The 23,791-nt window shown below is 39.1% G+C and overlaps 1 protein-coding gene across 3 annotated transcripts in view; it reads left to right on the forward strand.

The window, feature by feature from the left end:
* Positions 1 to 526: 526 nt before the first annotated feature.
* MED14 (mediator complex subunit 14) overlaps positions 527 to 23,791 on the forward strand; it is a 75,026-nt gene continuing 51,761 nt past the window's right edge. For all 3 annotated transcript variants that reach the window (XM_060087015.1, XM_060087013.1, XM_060087014.1), the window contains exons 1-11: positions 527 to 1,145; positions 5,706 to 5,732; positions 9,504 to 9,609; positions 14,467 to 14,640; positions 15,292 to 15,421; positions 15,885 to 16,013; positions 16,325 to 16,432; positions 16,963 to 17,095; positions 18,060 to 18,210; positions 18,652 to 18,763; positions 22,672 to 22,797. In XM_060087015.1, the coding sequence (XP_059942998.1) occupies positions 931 to 1,145; positions 5,706 to 5,732; positions 9,504 to 9,609; positions 14,467 to 14,640; positions 15,292 to 15,421; positions 15,885 to 16,013; positions 16,325 to 16,432; positions 16,963 to 17,095; positions 18,060 to 18,210; positions 18,652 to 18,763; positions 22,672 to 22,797 (1,411 nt within the window). In that variant the 5' untranslated portion in view covers positions 527 to 930. The remainder of the gene's footprint in view (positions 1,146 to 5,705; positions 5,733 to 9,503; positions 9,610 to 14,466; positions 14,641 to 15,291; positions 15,422 to 15,884; positions 16,014 to 16,324; positions 16,433 to 16,962; positions 17,096 to 18,059; positions 18,211 to 18,651; positions 18,764 to 22,671; positions 22,798 to 23,791) is intronic.

Below are 23,791 nucleotides of genomic sequence, written 5' to 3' on the forward strand. Positions count from 1 at the left end.
GATTTGGGGGTCGGTAAAGAGCTCAGCATATATTCAACTCCGTTAAAGTGAAGTTATTCTGCCAGTGGCCCTGCTCCTATCCCTAATCAGATTTTCTCGAATTTTTTCCCACAGTTTAAAAAAAAAAAAATGACGGAAACGTCTTCTATCCCACGAAAGGCACATGGGCAGACTGTGGGCGGGGCAAAGATCTGAGAAGTCAGAAGCACGCAGCCGCAACAATTTCTTTGCGAGTCCAGAACTACAAGTCACAAACATCTGGGATGGGGTGGCCTCCCGGTCTGTTGCACCCACCAGGGGAGCGTTGATCGACACCTCAGCGCAAATTGGAGCCTTTTAAATCCCGGAGGGCGGAGAGAGCAAGGGCGGGGCAACTGCTGACGTTCGCACCGGCCCCGCCCTCACACCCACTTCCGGCGGCGCGCGGCCCCCGCTTCCGCTTTTCCCGCCAGCGCGCCGGCCCCGCCCTACTCCCACGCGCCCCCCAGTGTCCGGGCGCCCGACAGCCGGGAGAAAAGGCACAGGTTGCTGTCGGAAGTCCCCCTTTGGCTCCCTTTCCGTACTGCCTAACAACTTCCGCTTTGGGCCGTCAACATGGACGCTGCGGCTGCCTGGTGGAACTGCCTCTGATCGGTTGCGGGGGCGCAGCTTCTCTGCGGCGCCCACCCGGCTTCCCCGCCCTCCCCCCTCCCCTCTCCCCCTTCCCCCCCGCCCCTTGCTCCAGTCCCTGCAGCCGGCGGGCTTGTCGTTACATGGGGGCGGGCCTCCGCGGCCGGCGCACGGCTTCCTGTTCAGAGGCGGCCTGGCGGTAGTAGGCGGCGGCGGCGGCGACTCCGCCCGCGCCCACTTCGGCGCGGTGATCGAGTGCCCGGGAGGGAGGCTCGAGAGCCGCATTTTGTGCCGCTGCGCCAAGCCCGACCCTGCGCCGCCATGGCCCCAGTGCAGCTGGAGAACCACCAGCTGGTCCCGCCCGGAGGCGGCGGCGGGGGCAGCGGTGGCCCCGCGTCAGCCCCGGCGCCTCCTCCTCCGGGAGCCGCCGTGGCGGCGGCCGCTGCGGCGGCGGCAAGCCCTGGCTACCGGCTAAGCACCCTCATCGAATTTCTGCTGCACCGGGCCTACTCGGAGCTCATGGTGCTGACTGACCTGTAAGTGCCGCGAAATCCACGCCTGCTCCCCAGCCCCCCCTTCCCGCCCAGCCGGCTGAGAGGTTCGCACCTCCTTCTCCCCAAAAGGCTGCTGCTTTCTCTTCTTTGCTGGGCTTCTTAGTCTAGAATTTTTGAACTCTTGGGGCCCAGCGGAGGTGGAGGAGAAGCTTTGCATTTGGGGTCTTTCTGGAGATGAAGCAGCCGAGACTTGTGAATTATGCACGTTGTTAAGACTTTCCCTGAAAAGCCAGTCTTTGGAATTTTTGCTCGATTTGCCAGCTGAACCCTATTGATTTCTTGGTTGGAAGCTTTCTAGCCCAGACCCCAAGATTACGGTTTAGGAATACATACTATTCGAGTTACCAAAAAAAAAAAAAAAAAAATCCCAAAGGTGAGAAATTGTTTTACAGCTTCTTACGGTACATTTTAAATGTAGGTTGTAATTACTCCTAACAAAGTTTGAACTCAGGAGATGTATTGTGTATAAAATAATGCAAAATTTTGGATTCCAAGTTTGTTTTTCTGGAACGTTTGAGACTGAAGTCTTCACGCATTTAATGTAAGTAAAGATTTTTTTTGTAACTAGCCTGCTGTTATTGTCTCTTGGGGTATGAACGGAGTTTATAGATCACCGAGTTACCGGGTGAAATGCCTTGGGACATGATTAGGGTGTTAATCTCTTCAGAATAGGATCAGAATACACTGTAAAGATTTTCAGGTGTGTGAAGAAAAGAAACTAAAATTTAGGGGTATATATACTTGAATTACTGTTTTACATTTTTTAATTCATGTTCAGAAAAAGTAAGAATTACTAGTTTTCGTCTAGATTCGTTTTTATCTTTTATCTATTGGTAGGCTCCAGATCAGTGTATTCAGTTGAAATACATGAGTATGTAGGTATTAGGCTGTGCAGTGTCACAGAAATTTGTTGCTAGAGACTGTTAAATTTTTTTTTTTTTGCAGATGACTTAAAGAATTAGAATAGGCTCCACTTATTCCTGTAAAACATCATTCTGAGAATTTTGATATACTGTACTTTACAGAAAGAAGCCTCCCCCCCCCACGCCCGTGTAATGAGAAACTTAAATAGCTGTCGTGATGAGGGATTATTGTGGTAATGTACTTCTCTGCACCATTAGTTGTTGGATTTCATAAGAATTTGAGTATCCATGAGAAAATATCATGTACCCGTCCTATGTAGAGCTATGGGAAACTGTTGAAAACTGCCGCTCTCAGTGGTTGTGTAATTTGTATAATTTGTTTTTCCATAGGGCATTTGTAGAACTTCTTTGAATTGTGTTGTTGTTACTGTTTTAGGACTTAATTATAAAAAGAGAAACATTTATTTTATTGCTGTAGAATAAGTATATAGTTTAATGTTTCATCCTGCACCCTTTATAGGTTGATGATTCCCATACTTATTTCTCCAGCACAGGCGTCTCCACTGAGCTGCAGACTCTGTATCCAGGTGCCTATGTTTAAGTGCCTAATGGGCATTTCAGTGGACCAAGTCCAGAACCAAACTCCTGATTCCATTCGATCCCCCCAAAACTTTCCTATCTCACTAAATAGTACCTCCATTCTTCCTCTTGATGCTTTTAGGCCAGAAATTTTGGAGTAATTCTTGGCTCCTCTTTCTTCCAATCCCACCCTCAGTACATTAGCAAGTCTTGTCATCTCTGACTTCAGAATCTGACCACTTTTCAACGTTTCCATCAAGTGTTAATCCTTTGCTCGTGTTACCGCAGTAGTCTGCTAACTGGGGCCTCTGTTGCTACCCTTGCCCCTCTACGGTTTTTCCTCCATAAAATAGCCAGGATGATCCTTTTTTTTTTTTTGCGGGACGCGGGCCTCTCACTGTTGTGGCCTCTCCCGTTGCGGAGCACAGGCTCCGGACGCGCAGGCTCAGCGGCCGTGGCTCACGGGCCCAGCTGCTCCGTGGCATGTCGGATCTTCCCGGACCGGGGCATGAACCCGTGTCCCCTGCATCGGCAGGTGGACTCTCAACCACTGTGCCACCAGGGAAGCCCCAGGATGATCCTTTTAAAACTTATTTGCTCACAACTTTCCCGTGGTTCCCCATCTCACTTAGAGTAAAAACTTTTTATAGTCACCTATATAGAGAGTGACCATAAAATTTATGGTCTAAGGACACTTTTAAGCATGAAGGGTGGTGCTATTAATAGCAATGGCAGAACGACAGGCATAAACCGGGACTATCTTGAGCAAACCAAGACTGTGGTCTACCTTTAATATCCTACATGATGTGTCTTCTCTCCCTTGCCTCTTTAACTTCAATTTCTAATACTCTCCTTGCTTCTTCTGTTTCAGCCACCGCTATTCTTATTGATCTTTCCTGATAGGGTCAGGCACACTCCACCTTAGAGCCTTTGCTCTTCTCGCAGAAATCTGTGTGGCTTGCTTTCACATTTCCTTTAGGTCTTTGTTCAGATGTAACTTATCAGAAAGACTTGGTGATCACCCATGAGAAGTACTCTGCCCGTCAACCTATCCTTCTTACTCACTGCTTTGTTTTTCTACAGCACTTATTGTTTGTTGTCTGTCTCCTCCTCACTGGAAGTTCTATGAGGACAGGGATTTTGAGTTGTTTGCTACCTTCCCCAGGGCTTAGAACAATAACTGTTCTAAGTCAGGGCACCTGTCATTGTAGACCTGGAGAATTTAAGGGGAAAATTCACTGTTGCTCTTGATACATAGATACATAAAATAACTTTTTTCTCTTTTGATTTGTGGTAACCAAAATTGGTTTAGGAATATACCTTGGAAGTTCCTAAATCATGTATTTTTCCTTGTTCCAGGTAAAAACTGCCAAGATTAATGTATTAATATAAAACCAGTGTTCAAGGTATACTCTGAGTCTTATTTCTGCCACATTTGATGCTTGTCTGTTGACTATTGAAAGTAAAAAAGGTGGTTTGTTTTTGGCCCCAGATTTCTATTTTTTTTTCCTTTTGCTTTTTCATTTCCTCCCCCGACTCATGTAATACATGCTTTCATTTTAGAGTTTACATTCTGCTGTGATTTTTTAGAGACTTAGGTTCTTCCTTTTAAAAACCTCTTTTAATTAAAATCAGAAAATGCTAGCATCTCGGTCATGTAAACTTGTCTTAAAACGCTTTGGTGTAAACAAGGTTTCTGTGACTTCTTCCAAAGATTTGCCCTTTAGGGTTGGTTTTTGCCCCAAGTGGTGGATTTGTCATCCATAAAGGAATTTTAAATAGATTAGGAGGAATTGGGGGAAGGGATGTAGGCAGCAAAGCCTATCCTTTGTCCCTGAAATGACACCACCTCTGGCAAGAGATGATCCTTTTAGGGTCTCTGGGGGGGGTGTGGCTAGAACAATGATTCCTATTCTTTCTACCCCCAAAGGCTCTACTGTTCTGTTTTTCTCCCTTTCACACATACAAGCATCCATGGTTCTCATTCTCTCCCTCTCCTGAGGACAGGGGAGTCTTCTCAAGGAGTGTTTTCCGGATCTTTCACAGGTATAGGAACTTCCCAGTAGCTGCTTTTACTTGCAGTCTTATAATAAGGCCTTAATTTTTGCTTCATCCTCTGATCTCCTGGCCCTTCTAGATCCTACCTAGTTTCTTGTATCACTTGGATCATAACTTGAGCCTCCATCCCGTTGTCTACCCGAAGAATTGTAGGTAACTCTAAGTCAGAGCTCATTTTAATAGTTTCCCTTCCTTGTACCTCGAATCTCTGGCGGTGGTTTTAGTTTTTCTGCACCTGTGGCATGTCGGTGGGGAAGAGGGTCTAAGCGGCTCAGTATGTATTCTTCAAGAGCCTGTTAGATGTAGGGGAGGCTTTAGAGTTCAGGCTGTTGAATCTTGGACCATAGGATAGAGGTTTACAGAATGTGGTGATTCAGGAAGCAAATCAGGACCTTTCTAAGCATCGGTGGATGTGAGACTGTTAAATGGTATAATTTCAGGGAAAATGGTGACATTGGTTGCTGGCTTTTGTACTGGAGAACTAGCAAAAAAGAGATCAAAATCTCACTGGAGCCGTTTAAAAGTAATCATTTGCATCTAACCAAGCAACATCATAATTACTGTACATCCCTTGGCTGACGCTGGCCCTTTTGTGTGCCTAGCTTCTAGTTTTGCCCACCGTAACAAAACATGGAGGGATTAGTGCTTGGAAGCAAGGTTCCATTGAATATGGGGAGGCTGGCATCTAAGTAGTACCTTGCATCCATGATCATTTTGGTCTTAAAAGAATATTTTCTCTGACTCTCTATGATGTAATGTGCTAAGGTAAGACTTGGTCTTTTTAAATGTTTGAGGTTCATGCAGTATCTTTTGAAGCACTTGGAATGGAGAGAAATGTTCCTTTGTTAGTTTTTCCTTTGTAACTATACTGCCGGAAACTCATAAAATAAAAAAGAGTAGGGAACCACACAAGCTTGTAGTGTCTATTTATCCAGTTTTTCTGAAATACTAAGGTATTCAATAAGTCAAAGTAAAGACCATTATCATATTTTGATGAAGGTGTGCATGTATTTAGTCAGTTTCTTTGTTTTTTTCTTCTTAGACTGCCAAGGAAATCTGATGTGGAAAGGTGAGTATGAAAAAAACCTTAAACCTGTGTCTTCGTTGATATATCTATGAGTGTGTGTGTGAGTGAGAGAGAAAGTGGCAGGGCGGGGAGGTACGTGTAGGTATGGGTGGTAGAGCTGTGGACCGGGAACCCAGGCGCGGAGAGCCTAGGGTGACTTCACACCATTTGTTTAAGGAGCCCTGGGAAATCTAATTTCCTCATCCTTGACAATTCTTGGTATGAGGCCAGCTCTGGACCTTCTCTTCTAGAAATCTTTATTGAATCACTGACCAGGTCAAGTGCCTGAGGGGGTAGCAAGATGTAGAAAATACAGAACTAAATGGAGAAAGCTGAGGAAGAGACTGACTTTAGAAAGTTTGCTGCTAATTTATCATTTGCTGCAATGATGCCATTAGATATCTATGGAGAGTGGACATTTGTCTACTGCTATTGCTGTTTTATAGTTAAGAGAATTTTGATGCAGTTGGAGTTTGGGGCTTAAGACATTACTAAACGCTAGTATGTTTCCATAGTCCAAAGGAACAAGATAAATTAAGGTTTCAAAGAAATCAGGTGATGGAGATTTAAACTGTGGCTACAGTATAGGCTACTTGACTCTATCTTTGGACCTACTTATGCTCCTTGGTTGATCTTTTTTTTAAATACCAAGTCACTAGGGTGGATTTTAGCATTTATTAGTGACTACGTTCCACTCCCTACCCGCAGTGATCTTTCTGAGAGAATTAGACATAGATCGAAAAGCTAGAAGTGGAAGAGACAATTGAAGTATTATGGTTTGGCTGGTCCGTTTTTAAGGAAGGAAATGAAAATCAGGATTTGAACAAAAATAAACAGATGGGACCTAATGAAACTTAAAAGGTTTTGCACAGCAAAGGAAACCATAAACAAGACGAAAAGACAACCCTCAGAATGGGAGAAAATATTTGCAAATGAAGCAACTGGCAAAGGATTAATCTCCAAAATTTACAGGCAGCTCATGCAGCTCAATATCAAAAAAACAAACAACCCAATCAAAAAATAGGCAGAAGAACTAAATAGACATTTCTCCAAAGAATACAGATTGCCAACAAACACATGAAAGAATGCTCAACATCATTAAATCATTAGAGAAATGCAAATCAAAACTACAATGAGGTATCACCTCACACCAGTCAGAATGGCCATCATCAAAAAATCTACAAACAATACATGCTGGAGAGGGTGTGGAGAAAAGGGAACCCTCTTGCACTGTTGTTGGGAATGTAAATTGATACAACCACTATGGAGAACAGTATGGAGGTTCCTTAAAAAACTACAAATAGAACTACCATACGACCCAGCAATCCCACTACTGGGCATATACCCTGAGAAAACCATAATTCAAAAAGAGTCATGTACCACAATGTTCATTGCAGCTCTATTTACAATAGCCAGGAGATGGAAGCAACCTAAGTGTCCATCGGCAGATGAATGGATAAAGAAGATGTGGTACATATATACAATGGCATATTACTCAGCCATAAAAAGAAACGAAATTGAGTTATTTGTCATGAGGTGGATGGACCTAGCATCTGTCATACAGAGTGAAGCAAGTCAGAAAGAGAAAAACAAATACCGTATGCTAACACATATATATGGACTCTAAAAAAAAAAATGGTTCTGAAGGACCTAGGGGCAGGATAAGAATAAAGACGCAGACCTATTAGAGAATGGACTTGAAGAGACGGGGAGGGGGAAGGTTAAGGTGGGACGAAGTGAGAGAGTGGCATGGACATATATACACTACCAAACGTAAAACAGATAGCTAGTGGGAAGCAGCCACATAGCACAGGGAGATCAGCTCGGTGCTTTGTGACCACCTAGAGGGATGGGACAGGGAGGGTGGGAGACGCAAGAGGGAAGAGATATGGGGATATATGTATATATATAGCTGGTTCACTTTGTTATAAAGCAGAAACTAACACACCATTGTAAAGCAATTATACTCCAATAAAGATGTTCAAAAAAATATTTGACAGCAGCCAAAAATAAATAAATAAATAAAATACCCACAATGCATTCATTTGGGGGGGAAAATCAGGATTTCTTCTGTCCACTCTGGGGTAGGAAGGGAAACTGGGCCTTGGAAAACCAACTCATGCTGCCTATCACTTGAGACAGTGTGGTGTCAAGAAAATACCATATTAAAATAGTTTACAAAGGGGGATGTCTCCTTTCCAGTAGAGGAGCTCCTCTGGCAACGGAATTAGTAATATACAAATATGTTTACTCTGTGAGAGAAGAGACCTCACATCCTCTGTAAGCCGTTGCTAAGTTAGAATGACAGCACTGAGGCTCCTAGCACTGAGGTGACTGCCAGATCTTAGTGTACATTTAACATTTCTGCTGTGTTCCAGTCTTGCCTGTGATGCTCTCTGCTTGTTTTATCTCTAAGGATCCTTCACAGACCCTGGCAAAGAGTCATAATTGTATCAGTGTCCTTGATTCTTCTCTTTCTACTACCAATAATCATATTGCAGGCTGAACCTTAAGGAAGTCTTTCAGGTTGTTTGTGGGCTACGTATGCTCTCAATAGGAGCTAGACTCTGTGGTCTTCAGTTAGGATTATGCTTCAGCAGAAACTTTCATTTTGGTGCATTGCATTGTGGTATTGCTGTTGGTGAGATACAGAGGTGTGGGTTGGATCTACAGGTCAGTGAACAGCTGTAACAAGATTAATATGTCAGAGTCCACTTGGAGGGAGGTTGGTGTCTTGCTGGGGCCTGTCATCAGTCCTGGCCTGTCGAATATTTTTTTGTGTGGTAAGGTAAACCATGAAAGGTATGATTATCAGTTTTGTAGCCGACATGAAGTTGAGAGGTCTAGCTAACACGTTGATTGACAACGTAAAGCTTTTAGTAAAGCTTTTAAGCCTTTATGAGGAGATGATAAAAATACTGATGAGTATGGGGAGAAAAAGCATTGTAGTGGGTATAGCATAAAAATAGATATGGACAGACCTTCTAGCTTTTATTTTTAGTACTTTGTTATTGAAATTAGTTTGGTAAAGAGTTGCATAGTTAAGCTCTTTTTTTTTTGCGGTACGCGGGCCTCTCACTGTTGTGGCCTCTCCCGTTGCGGAGCACAGGCTCCGGACGCGCAGGCTCAGTGGCCATGGCTCACGGGCCCAGCCGCTCCGTGGCATGTGGGATCTTCCCGGACCGGGGCACGAACCTGTGTCCCCTGCATCGGCAGGTGGACTCTCAACCACTGTGCCACCAGGGAAGCCCCATAGTTAAGCTCTTTATTCACTTTTATAAATCATGCTCTTGCAAGATGGGAAATGGGCCCTTGCCTTCGTAGAAATAATACAGCTTCAAGTTTTGGTAAAGAGCTATTTCACTTCCTCTCTCTTACCAGAAAGGTTACTAATTCATAATTCATAATTTCAACTTCAAACCATAATTTGGTCCCCTTTGTGACCCAGTTAACTTCTATATAATAATTTTATATTTGTGAATTTAGTATATTTTAGTAAACAACTTTTATTGCAGTATAAAATTAATTTGAAAATGTGATTCATTGCTTAAGCATTCTATTGGAGATGTTACTCTGAGGTAGAAAATGAAGTATATGCAGGTGGTATACAAAATGTGACAATAATTCATATTTAAATAAATATTTTAGGTGGTTCATTTCATTGTAATGGTTGTAAACAAAGACTGATTCATATTTTATCTCAGATAAAGTAAATTGTGAAATACTCCTTCAAATTTGTTGGTTCATTAAAAGTTGTTTTGTTTTATTTTAAAGGAAAATAGAAATAGTGCAATTTGCTAGCCGGACACGCCAACTCTTTGTTCGATTATTAGCTTTAGTAAAATGGGCTAATAATGCTGGCAAAGTGGAAAAATGTGCGGTGAGTTAAACTTTTGACTTTATTTTTTATAAAATAACTTTTTTGGAATGTTAACTTGTAATAGGCATAGTTTCTAATTTTAGCTCTAACTTATATCTGCTGATATGTTTTGGGATACATTACTTATGTGAGTAATCATTATTTCTGTATGATAATGTATAAGTATATATCTGTAGAAACTTAGTATTTGTTTATGAACACCTACTCAGAAAAAAGAGTAGGCCATATCTGGAGATGTCATTACGCTAGAAGACATTAAATATGAGACTGGACCTAAAGGGGGAAAATGGTTAGCTTACATTCGTATGCTTCCTTAGAGTTTGCAAAGTATTCCCTAAATTTGCCTACTGATTTCTTGACAACCCTTTGAGAATGGCAGAGTCGGTATTCTCTTCTTATTTTACAGATGAGGAAATAAGGTTCCTAGAAGTTAAATGGCTTTTTCAAGGCCACAGAGCTGATGATAGCACTTATCTGTCCCTTTGTTTTTTCATCTGTTCATTCTCCAACCCTTTATTGCACACAGGGCATAAGGCATGGTGAATGGAGACTTGAATAAGGCATAGTCCCTGCCCTCAGGAAGCTCATGGTCTTTTGACTGTTGAGTCATTCTTTTGAATTCAAAGGAGTGACCTGTAGTGAAGTGCACCAAAGATTCTAAAATACGCACCCCCTACCCCCCACAAAAATTTTAAGCTATGTTCAAGAAATGTTGAGGAGAAACATCAGTAGGGATCTTGTGTTAGCCTATTGAGCTCATAACTTGGGGAGGATGATATGATGAGACACAAAATGAGGAGAATGGAGTTCATATTGGAAAGGATAGAGTAATTATAATAAAGTGAATAAAATCTTAAAATAATGAGAGCATTTATTTATCCACCATAATTTATTTTTTGCACCCTGACAAGCTAAGTTGAAATATTTTTATAGTAACTTTACATTTGCAAATCTATTGGGGTTTGCATATTCCATAAAATTTCCCTTTAGAAAGAAATCTACAACACAGTGTGTTTCTGCATATGATTTTCTGACATCTCTCCTCAATTTTAGCCCAGTGCATTTGCTATCCTCAGTTTCACTAGGTTCCCTTATCATTAGAAAGAAAGCTTATGTGAAAATTGCTAAAGTGAAAGGAAAAAAGAGGTTCGAAGAAGTTGAGAATTTAAAATTCTAGAATAATATATTTTTTGAAAGTTAAAAGAAGACACATTTCTAGCCACAGATCTTTTGTCTCTAGGAGTAAGCTGGTATCATCCTTTTATATAACATTGATCAAAGGGGGAGGATATTTTGTACCGTATATTGAATTTTCTTTATGGGGGAAAAGTCATTTTATTCATGTTGTCATCATTCAAAGGATAGTTTTTATTATAAATATTAATAAACAGGCTTATTCCAAGCTTATTTACCAGAAAGTTTACAACTCATTTCATTGTTTTGCAAATTTAGGCACCAAGTCTAATGAATCTATTTTGGCCAAAATGAAGAAGCATGGTATAGTATTTCTGAGAAGCCTAAGGTTTCTTTTCAGTAATTAGTTAATTTGAGGTAATCTTTTCCTAAAGATATTCAGACTTTCAGTGAAGAGTTAAGTATTACTGAGGTATATAAAATCCGAGTATTCAATTTTTCAAATCTAGTTTTAAATCCCTAATTATACCATGGGTATTTAAATTACCTGTTTGATACTACTGAGCTGTATGTCGTTAAAATAATATCAAGCAAAATCCAAAACTCTTGGTTTTCATATTGAGCCATATTGTATTTATCTTTCATTAATTCATGGTATAATATTTTCCTATTAGTTTTTTGAATTGGCTGTTCCAGTAAGTCACATTCTGAATAAAGTCTCATATTGAACTTTATACATAAAGTTTTGGTATTTTTGTTTTGTGAATGTAGATACAGAGATGTGTTTTTGTCAGGGATAAAGTCCATCAACTGGAGAATTAGAGGATTATTCACGTTTTGACACTTGTGTTCTCAACCTAATGATTATTTAACTAGACTCATTAGAGGTTCTTAATAGATAATGATCTTTAGCCATGCCAGACATATAAAGTGTTTAGCTGAGTGTATAAATACACAGTTTATAGAACTCTAACTAATGGTAAAGCAGTCTGGATAATGTTTTAGCTAAGAAAAAGAAAAAATATCTCTCTCCTCCTTGAGCTTTTTTAAAAGCAATTTTGAGATATAATTCACATACCATACAATCTATCCACTTAAAATGTACAATTCTGGGAATTCCTCGGTGGTCCAGTGGTTAGGACTCCACGCTTCCACCGCAGGGGGCACGGGTTCAATCCCTGGTCAGGGAACTAAGATCCCACATGCCATGCGGTGTGGCCAAAAAAAATATAGTAATAATAAAGTGTACAATTCAGTGGTTTTTAGTATATTCACAGATATGTGCAACCATTAGCAGTCAATTTTAGAACGTTTTCATCACCTCAAAAAGAAAATCATTACCCTTTAACTATCACCCCAAGTACCCCCCAGCCCTAAGCAACCTCTGCTGTCTCTATAAATATGCCTATTCTGAACATTTCATATAAATGGAATCATAATATATGGTCTTTTGTGATTGGCTTCTGTCATTTAGCATGATGTTTTCAAGGGTCATCCATGTTGTACTTGTACTGTACATGTATCAGTACTTCATTTTTATAGCTGAATTGTATGGATCTACTACATTTTGTTTATCCATTCATCAGTTAATGGACTTGTAGGTTGTTTCCAGTTTTTGGCTGTTATGAATAATGTTGCTATAAACATTCATATACAAGTTTCTCTGTGGACATGTGTTTTCATTTCTCTTGGGTATATACCTAGGAGTGGAATGGCTGGGTCATACGTTAACTGTATATTTAATAATCATTTGAGGAACTGCCAGACTGTTTTCCAAAATGGCTATACTATTTTACATTCCCACCAGCAATGTAAGAGGGTTCTCATTGCTCCATGCCAACACTTGTTATTGTCTGACATTTTGATTCTGGCCATCTTGGTAGGTGTGAAGTGGCACTTCGCTGTGTTTTTTGTTTGCGTTTCTCTGATGACTAGTGATGTTGAACGTCTTTTCATGTGCTTTTGGCCATCTGTATATTTTCCTTAGAGAAGAGTCTGTTTGGTACTCAGTTAAATTTTAAAGGAGATTGGTATTAATCATATCAACAGTTGGTATGTGAGTACTTAAAAATAAAAAAAGAACATGATTATTAGGGACCTATATGGATTCACTAATAAGTAACTCAAAACTAAACTTTTATCTTTATTAATTTGATTTCTAAGTCAAAGAAATATAGCTGGAGCTAGTTTATTTTGAGTTGAGCAAGGTAGTTTAGAGAGTTTCATTAATAACCCACATTTAAGGTGGAGTGATGTAGGCTCGATGAACTGTGGCACCCCACTAGGGTTGATGCACATCTTCCTGGATGGAAATGTTTAGTATTCTTTGGCCTAAGCATTTTTACAGTGTCTTGAGTGAATGGAGACTTGGGATGACCTAAATCTGAGTAAAAACCTATACAGAAGTTGAGAGAAGCAGGATTCAAATATGTTAAAAATCAGAGTACAGTCATGCTTTAGGTTCAGGGTGGGAAAGGGGACCTTGCTTGATAGAGATTCATGCACAGAAGATCAAGGCCTTTTAGTTAACTTCAAGCTTGCTGTGTGTTAGCAGTGTCGTGGCTGCTGATAAGAAGGTAGTGTTGGTGGTGTTAATAGAACTCCATTTTACCAGTCATGGAAGGTAGCACTTCTGCGGGGCTGTGCTGGTCTAACTAAGAGTTAGAAAAAACATTTTTTGCTTCCAGCTTCTCTGATTATTCACTGTCTTTGAGCAAGTGTCTAAACCTCAGTCTCAATTTTCTCATCTCTAAGATAATAGTAATTATCTTGTTTTGTCTATTTCCTAGAGTCATGAAAATCAGATAATAAAATAAGTGTGGGAATACTGAGAAAATGTAGGGCATTATGTGTGCATGATGTGTTATTAATTCTGGATACCATATTTTAAGTTGATCACTGATAAACTGGAGCATTTCCAGGCAGTGGAATAAGGATGGTGAGTCAGGAATTTGGAATGTTCGGCTTGAAAATAGAGTGGGCTTCCCCTGTTTGAAGGACGTGAAAGACTTTAAGTATTGTTCCAAAAAGGAAGTCGTTTTCAGCTTCATGATGACCTCTACTAGTTTAGGCACACTTGTGAAATGCATTGAGTAGAGAACTCAATACAGAAAGGATTTCTGTATTGGATGTGAAGTTGGTCTAGATCTCATAATGGACAATGTTTACTGTGTGTTTTATATGTTCTAGGCACTGTTCTAAAGGTTTCATATGCATAAACTCTTAATCCTCGAACAACCTTATGAGGGGGAGGAAATCATCTCCATTTTATATTGAAAAAACTGAGGTAAAGAGGGATTTAAGCAACTTGCCCAAGGTTATAGGGCCTAGTGAGTTGCAGAATTAAAATTGAGACCAAGGCAGTCTGGGTCCAGGAGACCATGCTTTTATGTCTCCTTTATTACCAATCAACTCTAGAGGTCTGTAAGAGAAAAAGCATTGTGTTCTATTTATTTTTCCTAACTTGTCATATGTATGTGTAATGTTAAAGATGGAGAAACGAATCGGGAAACCTTTTATTTAAATTGATAGAAAATTACTGGTTTTTAAAAATTATTTCTTCTTTCCTCAAATTACTGGAAAATTTTTTGATGAAATATTTTGAAATATGGAAAAGCTATATTAATTCCTCTCAGAGTTTACTTTGGAATCAATAAATGATATTTGATGTGAAAAGTGGCTGATTTTCAAGGAAGCGTAATACATATACCCTTTGCTTTGAAGATGATCTCGAGCTTCTTAGATCAGCAAGCCATCCTGTTTGTGGATACTGCTGATCGCCTGGCCTCATTAGCTAGAGATGCTCTGGTCCATGCACGCCTGCCTAGTTTTGCCATCCCATATGCTATTGATGTACTGACTACTGGGTCTTACCCACGGCTGCCAACCTGCATTAGGGTAAGTGCATTCCTACCCCAGCCCACCCCCAAAAGTTGAAGGCTTTGGCATTGGATTCTACAATATTAATAAGTAGCCCAGCCAAAACAAAAAACCGTTCTGTATTTTTAAAATAAATATTTCATGTAGTTTGCTTTTTTCTCTATAATTAAAATTTGGAGGGGGCGGGTTTGAAATAAATTGGAGCCAGAATGTGAGTAGCTATCAAAATGAGTTTATTTATTTATTTAGGTGAGGGTGAACAGAATTATGAAGGTAACTTAACATCTATTTCAGATGTGAAAATATGGCACGCTAGTTGCTTTTTGGAAGTGTTTTTTAAAATTTGTTGTTGTGGTAGTTGTTTACTCACTTGGTGCTGTTGTATTTTATACTTCTAAGAAGTGGTGAAAGTCATCTAGTGACATTAAGTTGGTTTCATAAATAGAACATGAAGAAGATCGTGTTGCATTACCATCTTAGCTGGGTGACTGGTGGAATCATTGACACTCTAATGCATGATAGTAATGGTCACTATTATTGGATGTAGACTGCAGAAATGAGTGTTGAGGTTCTCTTGGGTAAAGTAAGAAAATACTGTGTTAGGACAGGCGCAGGTAAAAATTATGTCTCTTTGTACATTATTTTTAGATCACTTAAACTTTTTTGTAGGATAAAATTATTCCTCCAGACCCAATCACCAAAATTGAGAAACAAGCTACACTTCACCAGCTGAACCAGATTCTTAGACATCGGCTTGTAACCACAGATCTTCCTCCTCAGTTAGCAAATCTTACAGTTGGTATGTACCTGAAATACATTTTTAAAGAATTGACTCGTTTGAATATTTTTCAAACAGCTTTTGGGGTTTTATCTTTTGAAATATCCTTATGAAGTCTTGACCTACAATTTTGGTGGTGTTTGAATCCGTAACTTGTGCCATATCATTTCTCTTCAGTACCTGGAAATACAGTGCTGGTGTTTGAAGCTGGGGAGTGGGTAAGATTACCTGGGGCTGGAGGAGAGACTAGGTCCTAGAGTTGAGCCTCAAGAAAATATTGTTTCTTGATGTTAGAAGAGTTGCCTCTGGTTTCTTGATAACCTGGAAGCTGGCTGCTGTTTATGCAGGAACTAGTGACTTGTCTGAACACTTATGAAAGATTCTTCAGTCTATTTAAAATTTCTTGTGAGCGAGACTGAAAGTTCTAGGTTAGCGGGAAGCTGCTTATTTTCTAGCAAAGTAGACCTTCTTCTTCTTCTAAAAGCAAATGGCCGAGTGAAGTTTCGAGTTGAAGGAGAATTTGAAGCCACCTTGACTGTGATGGGAGATGACCCTGATGTTCCCTGGCGTCTTCTCAAGCTAGAAATTCTAGTTGAGGATAAGGAAACAGGAGGTAAATCATAAATAATGACTTAAATCATATGTATTGATTTAAATGTTTGGTGTTATATTATTGAAACGTTCTTGCAGAATAATACAGATGTTTAGCAATTTATCCTGTAATCTGATGCAGATTTTATGATAATCGTAACTGCCTACTGACCACAGAAGTTTCAGTGTTTCTCTAGTATACTCTAGTTTTCATAGATAATTTCAGTTCTTTTTTTTAAACTCATCGTTAGTGAGTATACTCTTCCTTAGTTGGTCTATGACAATCTGTACACTTTTCTGATTAACCACCTTCTTTTCTCCTGCCAATGGAAGATGGGCGAGCCTTGGTTCATAGTATGCAGATCAACTTTATCCATCAGCTGGTACAGTCTAGGCTCTTTGCTGATGAGAAACCTCTTCAGGACATGTACAACTGCCTGCGTATCCTTCTGAAATTTGAGCCCTGTATTTGTAAAGAATTTCTGTCCCCCAGCACACACACAATTTCCATCTGCCCCTAGTCCTGAACTAGAGCAGCTTAAACTCTCCCCGTCACCCTTTTTGGGTGGAAACGGGGGCTGGGGAACTGGCCAGTGTAAAGAATAGTGATATGTCTATAAAGAATGAAGTTTTTAATTTTACTATTGACTTTGCAGGTAAAAACTTTAAATGATGAGGTAGAAATAGTACTATTTGGAGAGAAAAAATAGTACCATTTGGTCTACCCATATTCTCTAAACTATGATGAATTAAGGGGTGACCTGGACCTTATGTTTTGTTTATATTGGTTCAAAATTAAATACAAAACCTTTTTCTAAAATTATGTCACAAATTCCAACACTTTTTGTATAAGTCACTGGAGAAGTATAATAGCCAACTTTTGGGGAATAGAGCATTTGTTAAATTAAGTTTGCTTATACTTCACTGGCTGTTGTAGTAATATATTAGATTTGCTTAACAAGATCCATCAGATTCTTTCTGCTTATCACTTCAGTTAGAAGTGCTACATTCCCAAACTCTAATGTTAATCCGAGAGCGGTGGGGAGACCTCGTACAGGTGGAAAGGTATCATGCAGGAAAATGCCTCTCCCTCTCAGTTTGGAAGTAAGTAAAGTTGATTCTGGTGGGGTCATGCAATGACTGTAAATATTCTTTTTGTTTCTCTCTTTCTCTCATACATCTGATTTACCATATACCTCTGTGTACCTCTAGCAACATGATTTTGTATGGTAGAGTCCTATGGTATATAAACCACATAGGACATCCATAATTGACACCTTTCTTAGAACATGGCATGTTTTAAATATGTAGACAGTTATCTATTGGTACTAAAACTTACTTTTTTTTTTTTTTTTCCGTACGCGGGCCTCTCACTGTTGTGGCCTCTCCCATTGCGGAGCACAGGCTCCGGACGCGCAGGCTCAGTGGCCATGGCTCATGGGCCCAGCCGCTCACGTGGCATGTGGGATCCTCCCAGACCGGGGCACGAACCCGTGTCCCCTGCATCGGCAGGCGGACTCTCAACCACTGCGCCACCAGGGAAGCCCAAAACTTACTATTCTTAAAGATTAGATTACTCTGGCTTCATACCAGATTGCTAAAAGACCATTAGGTTAGATTATCAGGTATCATTTTTAAAACATCCTTGCTTATCACAGTGTTATATTTTGAATTACACCTTTCAAAAACTTCTGGGGAAGTTTTTTGGGGAAAATCAGTATCAGGCTGTTTTACAATCCTCTATTCCCTATTTGAACTTTGCTTGATTCCCATTTTCTGTAAAGGAATCAGAGGTGAATAGACATCACTTAAAGGTTGTTTTGGCCTTTTTGTGTGTGTGTGCATGTGTTTTATTTTTAAATTCTGTGTGTTTTTTTTAATGTAGTAAATCATATTGTGTTGGATTACAGAATAGCTGTCTTCCCAATATTAATATTCCCTCAACGAATAGTGAGGACCTGCCATGTTCTAGGCTCTGGATAAGGTGCACAATAGACTGTCTCTCTTTTATTCCAGAAGTTAACAGACTGTGTTGAAAAAATTCTTAATATTTCTTTTTTCTCTTTAGTCAACAGGTTCTTGGGAGAAAAACAGGGACAGCATCTGTTCACAAAGTTACAATTAAAATTGATGAGAATGATGTCTCCAAGCCTTTACAGATTTTTCATGATCCTCCTTTGCCAGCTTCTGATTCCAAATTAGTAGAAAGAGCCATGAAGGTAAAAGAACTCAGTATATTTCAATATTGGTTTGATTAAATGAATATAGTAATATAACTTACCATTTATACTTAAACTTTTAGCACAAATCCTTTAAAATACCTAATTGTTCCTAAAACCCTTTATGAAACTTATTTTAAATGAATGTTATGCTTGTACATTTGTTGTGGTTGTTTTAACATCTAATATAATTTTTAAGATGTTCTTTCAAATTTTGTAATTTAGATCAGATCTATAGTTGCCAGAATGTTAACTGTAGCCTTTAAGTTATCAATACCGTTTAAATTTATTTTTTTAATTTTAAGTTTGCTTTCTTTTACTGGTTAACACTTAATCATTGTGATTCTAAAAGGAAGTATCTTGGGGCACAATAATCTACCCTCAGGCTTTTAAAGTAAAAATGTTTAAATTGCACATACAATTCTGTTCTTGTTTATGCAGATTGATCATTTATCAATAGAAAAACTCCTGATTGACAGTGTCCATGCACGAGCTCATCAGAAGCTCCAGGAACTGAAGGCCATTCTTAGAGGCTTCAATGCCAATGAAAATTGTAGGTTCTTTTAAATTGGCATTTCTGTCTTTCTTTTGTTTAAATTAGTATCCACTTTTATTTTCTGAAGAGTCTTTCTTAATGATTTTTTTCCTGATACACTGATTTTGTTGTAGAGGCTGCATTTTAATTTGTGATCTACCAAGCTTGTCTTAATTTTTCCCTTACTTTCTTCTTTTTCATTTAGTTTGACCTTATTTTTGAAATGTATGTATATCAACTCTCCTTAAAACTTTTCTTTCCTATTGAAATAGAAGCTATTTTAACATTTTAATATGAATCTTCTTTTGTTTTTTCTTCTAAAAGGTTAAGGCAGCTTTGCAAATATTTATAATGTGTTTATAAAATAATGCCTGTTTGAATGAAGCAAAATATATCCCTTGTCTTTTTAAAAATGTTTTTGAGTTGTTAATACCTTAACAGGGTTCAAAATAAGAAATACAGATATGCACACATAGTGAAAAATCTTCTAATTACCTGGTATATTCAGAGCAGATGGGGACGGTCAGTCATTTACAAAGTAAGTGCTTTCATTCTAGGAATATAGTTTCATAGTACCACAATGAGCATATTTACTATTCCTACCCCAGTTGTTTTTGGCTGTGATTACCTGGTGCCCACAGTATTTTTGCAATCTTAATTTTTCTAATTTTAATTATTGCTAATTTTTCAAAATAGTAAAATTCTAAAATATCATTGGGATTGTAGAAAATTCGGCTTTATGATCTTTTGATAGGCTCTGGTTTACTTTAGTATCATCTGTAAACAAGTCTTAGTAAGTAAAAAAAAAACTCAGTATGATTGCCTGGGGGATATTTAAATTACTTTAAAAAATGGACTGAACGTGTGTTTACCTAGGAATAGTTTTGCGTGTTGTTCACGTAAGTTGCGAAGGTTTTTCTTTTTTTTTTTTTTTTTTTTGCTGTACGCGGGCCTCTCACTGCTGTGGCCTCTCCCGTTGCGGAGCACAGGCTCCGGACGCGCAGGCTCAGCGGCCATGGCTCGCGGGCCCAGCCGCTCCGCGGCATGTGGGATCTTCCCGGACCGGGGCACGAACCCGTGTCCCCTGCATCGGCAGGCAGACTCTCAACCACTGCGCCACCAGGGAAGCCCCCAGCGAAGGTTTTTCTTTAGCAGCATTTTGTAGAGATGTCACTGCTTGAGTAGCCAGAAGATGTGGGTTCAGCTGCTCTTCTGCTCTTGAACAAGTCACTTAAATTCTTTGGGCCCCATTTTCCTCATCTGTAATTTGAGGATGTTAGTCCAGGCTCTTCCTGGATCTCTTACTGTAGTGGGAGTGTGCTACAGTAGTGGTTTTCAAGCCCTATGAGTCTGTTGAGTCCTCGGTGTTAGAGAAAGGTGCTTTGGAGACTTTTGAAGGAGAGGGAGGTTCCTGCATGTGGGGTTTGGCCCCTCAGCCCTGCTTTAATCAGAACAATTCTGGAAACAAGGACTGCTGTAGGAAAAGGTCTGCTGACCCACCATTTTAGAACATATGCTTTTAACTGGTTTTTTAAATTCACGTTCATGCATTTATACTCTATGTAGTCTTAACCTGATCTCTTTTGTGATGGGAAAGCAAACTTTAGTCAGATCCTTTGCTGGGACCAGGGACCATAGTCTGTTCTGCGAACCCCTTAGTGCAATTACCCTTAATTAGCTGGCTTTTCTTCCAACTCCTCACTAGAATAAGCCGAGGAAATGAGTAGCTCGGGAGAATGGAGCATTTCAAGGAAGGGCTAGGGGAGTGCACAGATAGCAGGTTTTAGACAGCCCAGGGGGCATTGTGTGGTTTCTTGAGGGTGGGAATGTCTCAGGGGAGGGTAGGCAGGACTCTGGGAGAGACATTTTAAAAAGGCAGTTCAAGGCACTAAAGGTGACTTGCCCTGCGGCCCCTTCTCATTATCACCTGACTCTAGGAAGCCAGGGTGCTCTCCCTCGGATTGTGCTCTGTCAGCACCAGATTTGGGGTCTCGAGGTCAGTTCAGAAGCTGTGAACCACACACAGCCATTCCTAATTGGGCTTAGTTGCTTCTCTTCAGTCTTCCCACTTTATATTATTGTCTATTGGTACATTCCTCATCTTATCCTCAATAAATAGATAGGGAGAAATGAAAGAGGAGATTTGTATATATTCCTGCTGCAGGAAGAAGTGTGCAGCCCAGTCATTTTGCACGGCCTTTAATTCTCCCTTCATAAGTTTCTCCATTCTGGATACACTCCATTAAAACCCGTCGCCTTTAAATGCTTAAGGCCTTATATATTTTATTTTCTGTAAAGAAAAATACGGACATCGGCGGCCATAAAATGTTCAGAGATGTACATCAAAGTATTTTCTATCTTTTGGACTGTGTTCTCTGTATTCTTCTCTGATGCCCTATCTTTTCAAAAATATTTAATTTTGTTAATTAGATTGAAATTATAGTTGTCATCCCAATTGTCAGAACTAGTTTTACTCCGTTGCTACACTTTAAAAATAGTTTTGTTTTAAAGAATACATTCCTATCCCATTAGGAATTAAGACAGTACAGATATATTTTAAAAATCAGCAACTCTGCTTCAAATCTCTAAGCACTTTTTAAATTTGTCACACTGGTCTGAATGATAGAATATTGTAAAAGAAATTCCCGTTTGTGCCTTTTTTGTCCTTTGTTTGTTTGTTTGTTTTAGGTGAGTTATGCTGGACCTGCATGTTAAAGATTTGTATGCAAACATGTTAGATATACTTGAAAGCAGTTTGTTTTCCTCTGATTAAATATGTTTCCTGCAATCTTTTTTTGATTTATTATTTTGTTTGTATAGACAGTACCAATGGCAACATCACCTATTTTAATTGTTGCAAATTTATAACGAGGTTTTCGTTTGTTTCTTTGGTACATAAATACAGGAAATGTACATTATTGAGCACTTTGCTTTCTAAAGCACCTTTACAAGCTTGTCATTGCTTCTTCCTGAACCCATGGCGTGGACAGGAAGATGTCATTGTCCTTGTTTAACAAAGTAGCACAGAGAAGTCACACCTGGTGAAGGGCTGGGCCTACGCTACCACTCTACTCACTCCCTGCCTTTCTCCTCCAGTGTAGCTTTAAAGGACTGTGGTAACCAGAAGAGCATATTCCTTTAGCAGGTCATCAATCTGATGAGCACATGGTGTGCTTTCAGTGAGCACATGGTGTGCTTTCAGGGCTTTGCTCCTTTGCTGGATTGTCTTATACCAACTTGTGAGATTAAGGGGAAAGTTAATCGGGCCTGGTGGAAATACTGTGAAACTCTAGAAAGAGTATATTGGCAGCTTTGGGAATTTGTGTTTGGCAGTTGCCTCTGTTCTTATTTCATCTGTGACTTGAAAATGAGGTACATAAATAACTTGAAAAAAATTTTTCCTTTATAATCAATGTTTAATAGCATTCAGAGGTTTTTTTAAATACATGGGCCCTAATTGCCAGAAAAACCTCTCTTTATGAAGAATGGCATTAAAAATATTTAGGCCATAAATGAAGTTTATTCTATTTACCAAACAATATTATTTTCCCATTATATCAGAAAGAAAATCCTTCAAATTAGCTTATTAGTAATTACTGAGTGAAAGTAAAACTAGAACCCAGCTCACTGATAAGGTTAAATTTTCACGAGCTATTTTAACCTTTTTAAAGGAATCTTGGAGGGTTTTTTTCTTTGCTGTAGTATTTGAGATGGGTGTGTTTGTTTCAGGTCACCTTGTAGATTACATTCTTCTTTTGAGCTACTAAGTGACATAATATTACTAACCCAGTTTAGCAAAATTATGTTTTTCCTGTAACATTCAGGATCATTCAGTAGTTGGTTCGTTTCTACTCACTGAGAAATATATGTATTTTTTGGGGGGGGGATATTCAGATAGAAATATAACTTAATTCTTAACTGTTCAGCTTCCATAGAGACTGCACTTCCAGCTCTTGTTGTTCCCATCTTGGAGCCCTGTGGTAATTCGGAGTGTCTACACATTTTTGTAGATTTGCATTCTGGAATGTTCCAGTTGATGCTTTATGGACTTGGTAAGTTACTAAATGATAGACTCACTCAGTGTAAAGAAAAATACTTTTAACAAAAGCAGAATAAAAAATTTTTTGCCATTAGGTATTGGGAGGGGTGGTATAAACAGTGTATAGAGAGTAGATATGGAAGGAATAACTCTGGCTGATGTCTATTCCTTGGGGCCCATTTTAACTCTCTTGTACCAGAAGTTAAACTTATCAGTATGAAGTACATTCATGTTGTTATTCCTATGTAAAAGTAATAATATTGATGGCTGATCTTTTCTTAGATTAACTATTTTACCACTAATAGTTGGGTGTCATGGAGAAGACTACAATCTAATGTCATTCACGGCTGAAGAACAAATTTATGACAGTATAAACATCTCAGATGACTCAGGGTACAGAATCCTGTAGGAAAGGATTTTTTTTCTGGCTTAAACACAGTAGAAATTGAAGTTTGATTTCTAGCATGTTCTGTTACCAAGTTGGTGTTCTGAAATGATGAAATACTAGGAACTTAGTGGTTTTGTATTGCTGATAGAATGGTGTTCTTGAATATATTAGCACATTTGCCATTTGAAATTAATATTAAGGTAGATAGATTGATGAAAATAAAAGGCTTTCTGGTTATATCGTATGGCTATGTCGTATGGCTATAAAGATAGATTTTTCTATGAACTGCTTATGGAAAACTGGCCTCATTACTTTGAATCACATCACATTTATGATGGCTAAATGATAAGTGACACATTAGGAAATTGTTGTTTGCTCTTCAAAACTTTATTTAACTGTTTTCTTGATGATTAACACAGTACATACTCATAAGTAGAAAAACTAAACATGTAAAAATGAGAGAAGCAAAAAAATAGTTGCCTGTTGGTAATCATTGTTTTTAGGGGATATATGCTTGTCTTAGCTCAGGCTGCCATAACAGAGAACCACAGAGTGGGTGGCTTAAACACAGAAACTTATTTTCTCACAGTTTTGGAGGTTTAAAGTATGAGATAAGGTT

The sequence above is a fragment of the Mesoplodon densirostris genome, chromosome X, assembly GCF_025265405.1.
Source record: "Mesoplodon densirostris isolate mMesDen1 chromosome X, mMesDen1 primary haplotype, whole genome shotgun sequence".
NCBI lineage: Eukaryota > Metazoa > Chordata > Mammalia > Artiodactyla > Ziphiidae > Mesoplodon > Mesoplodon densirostris.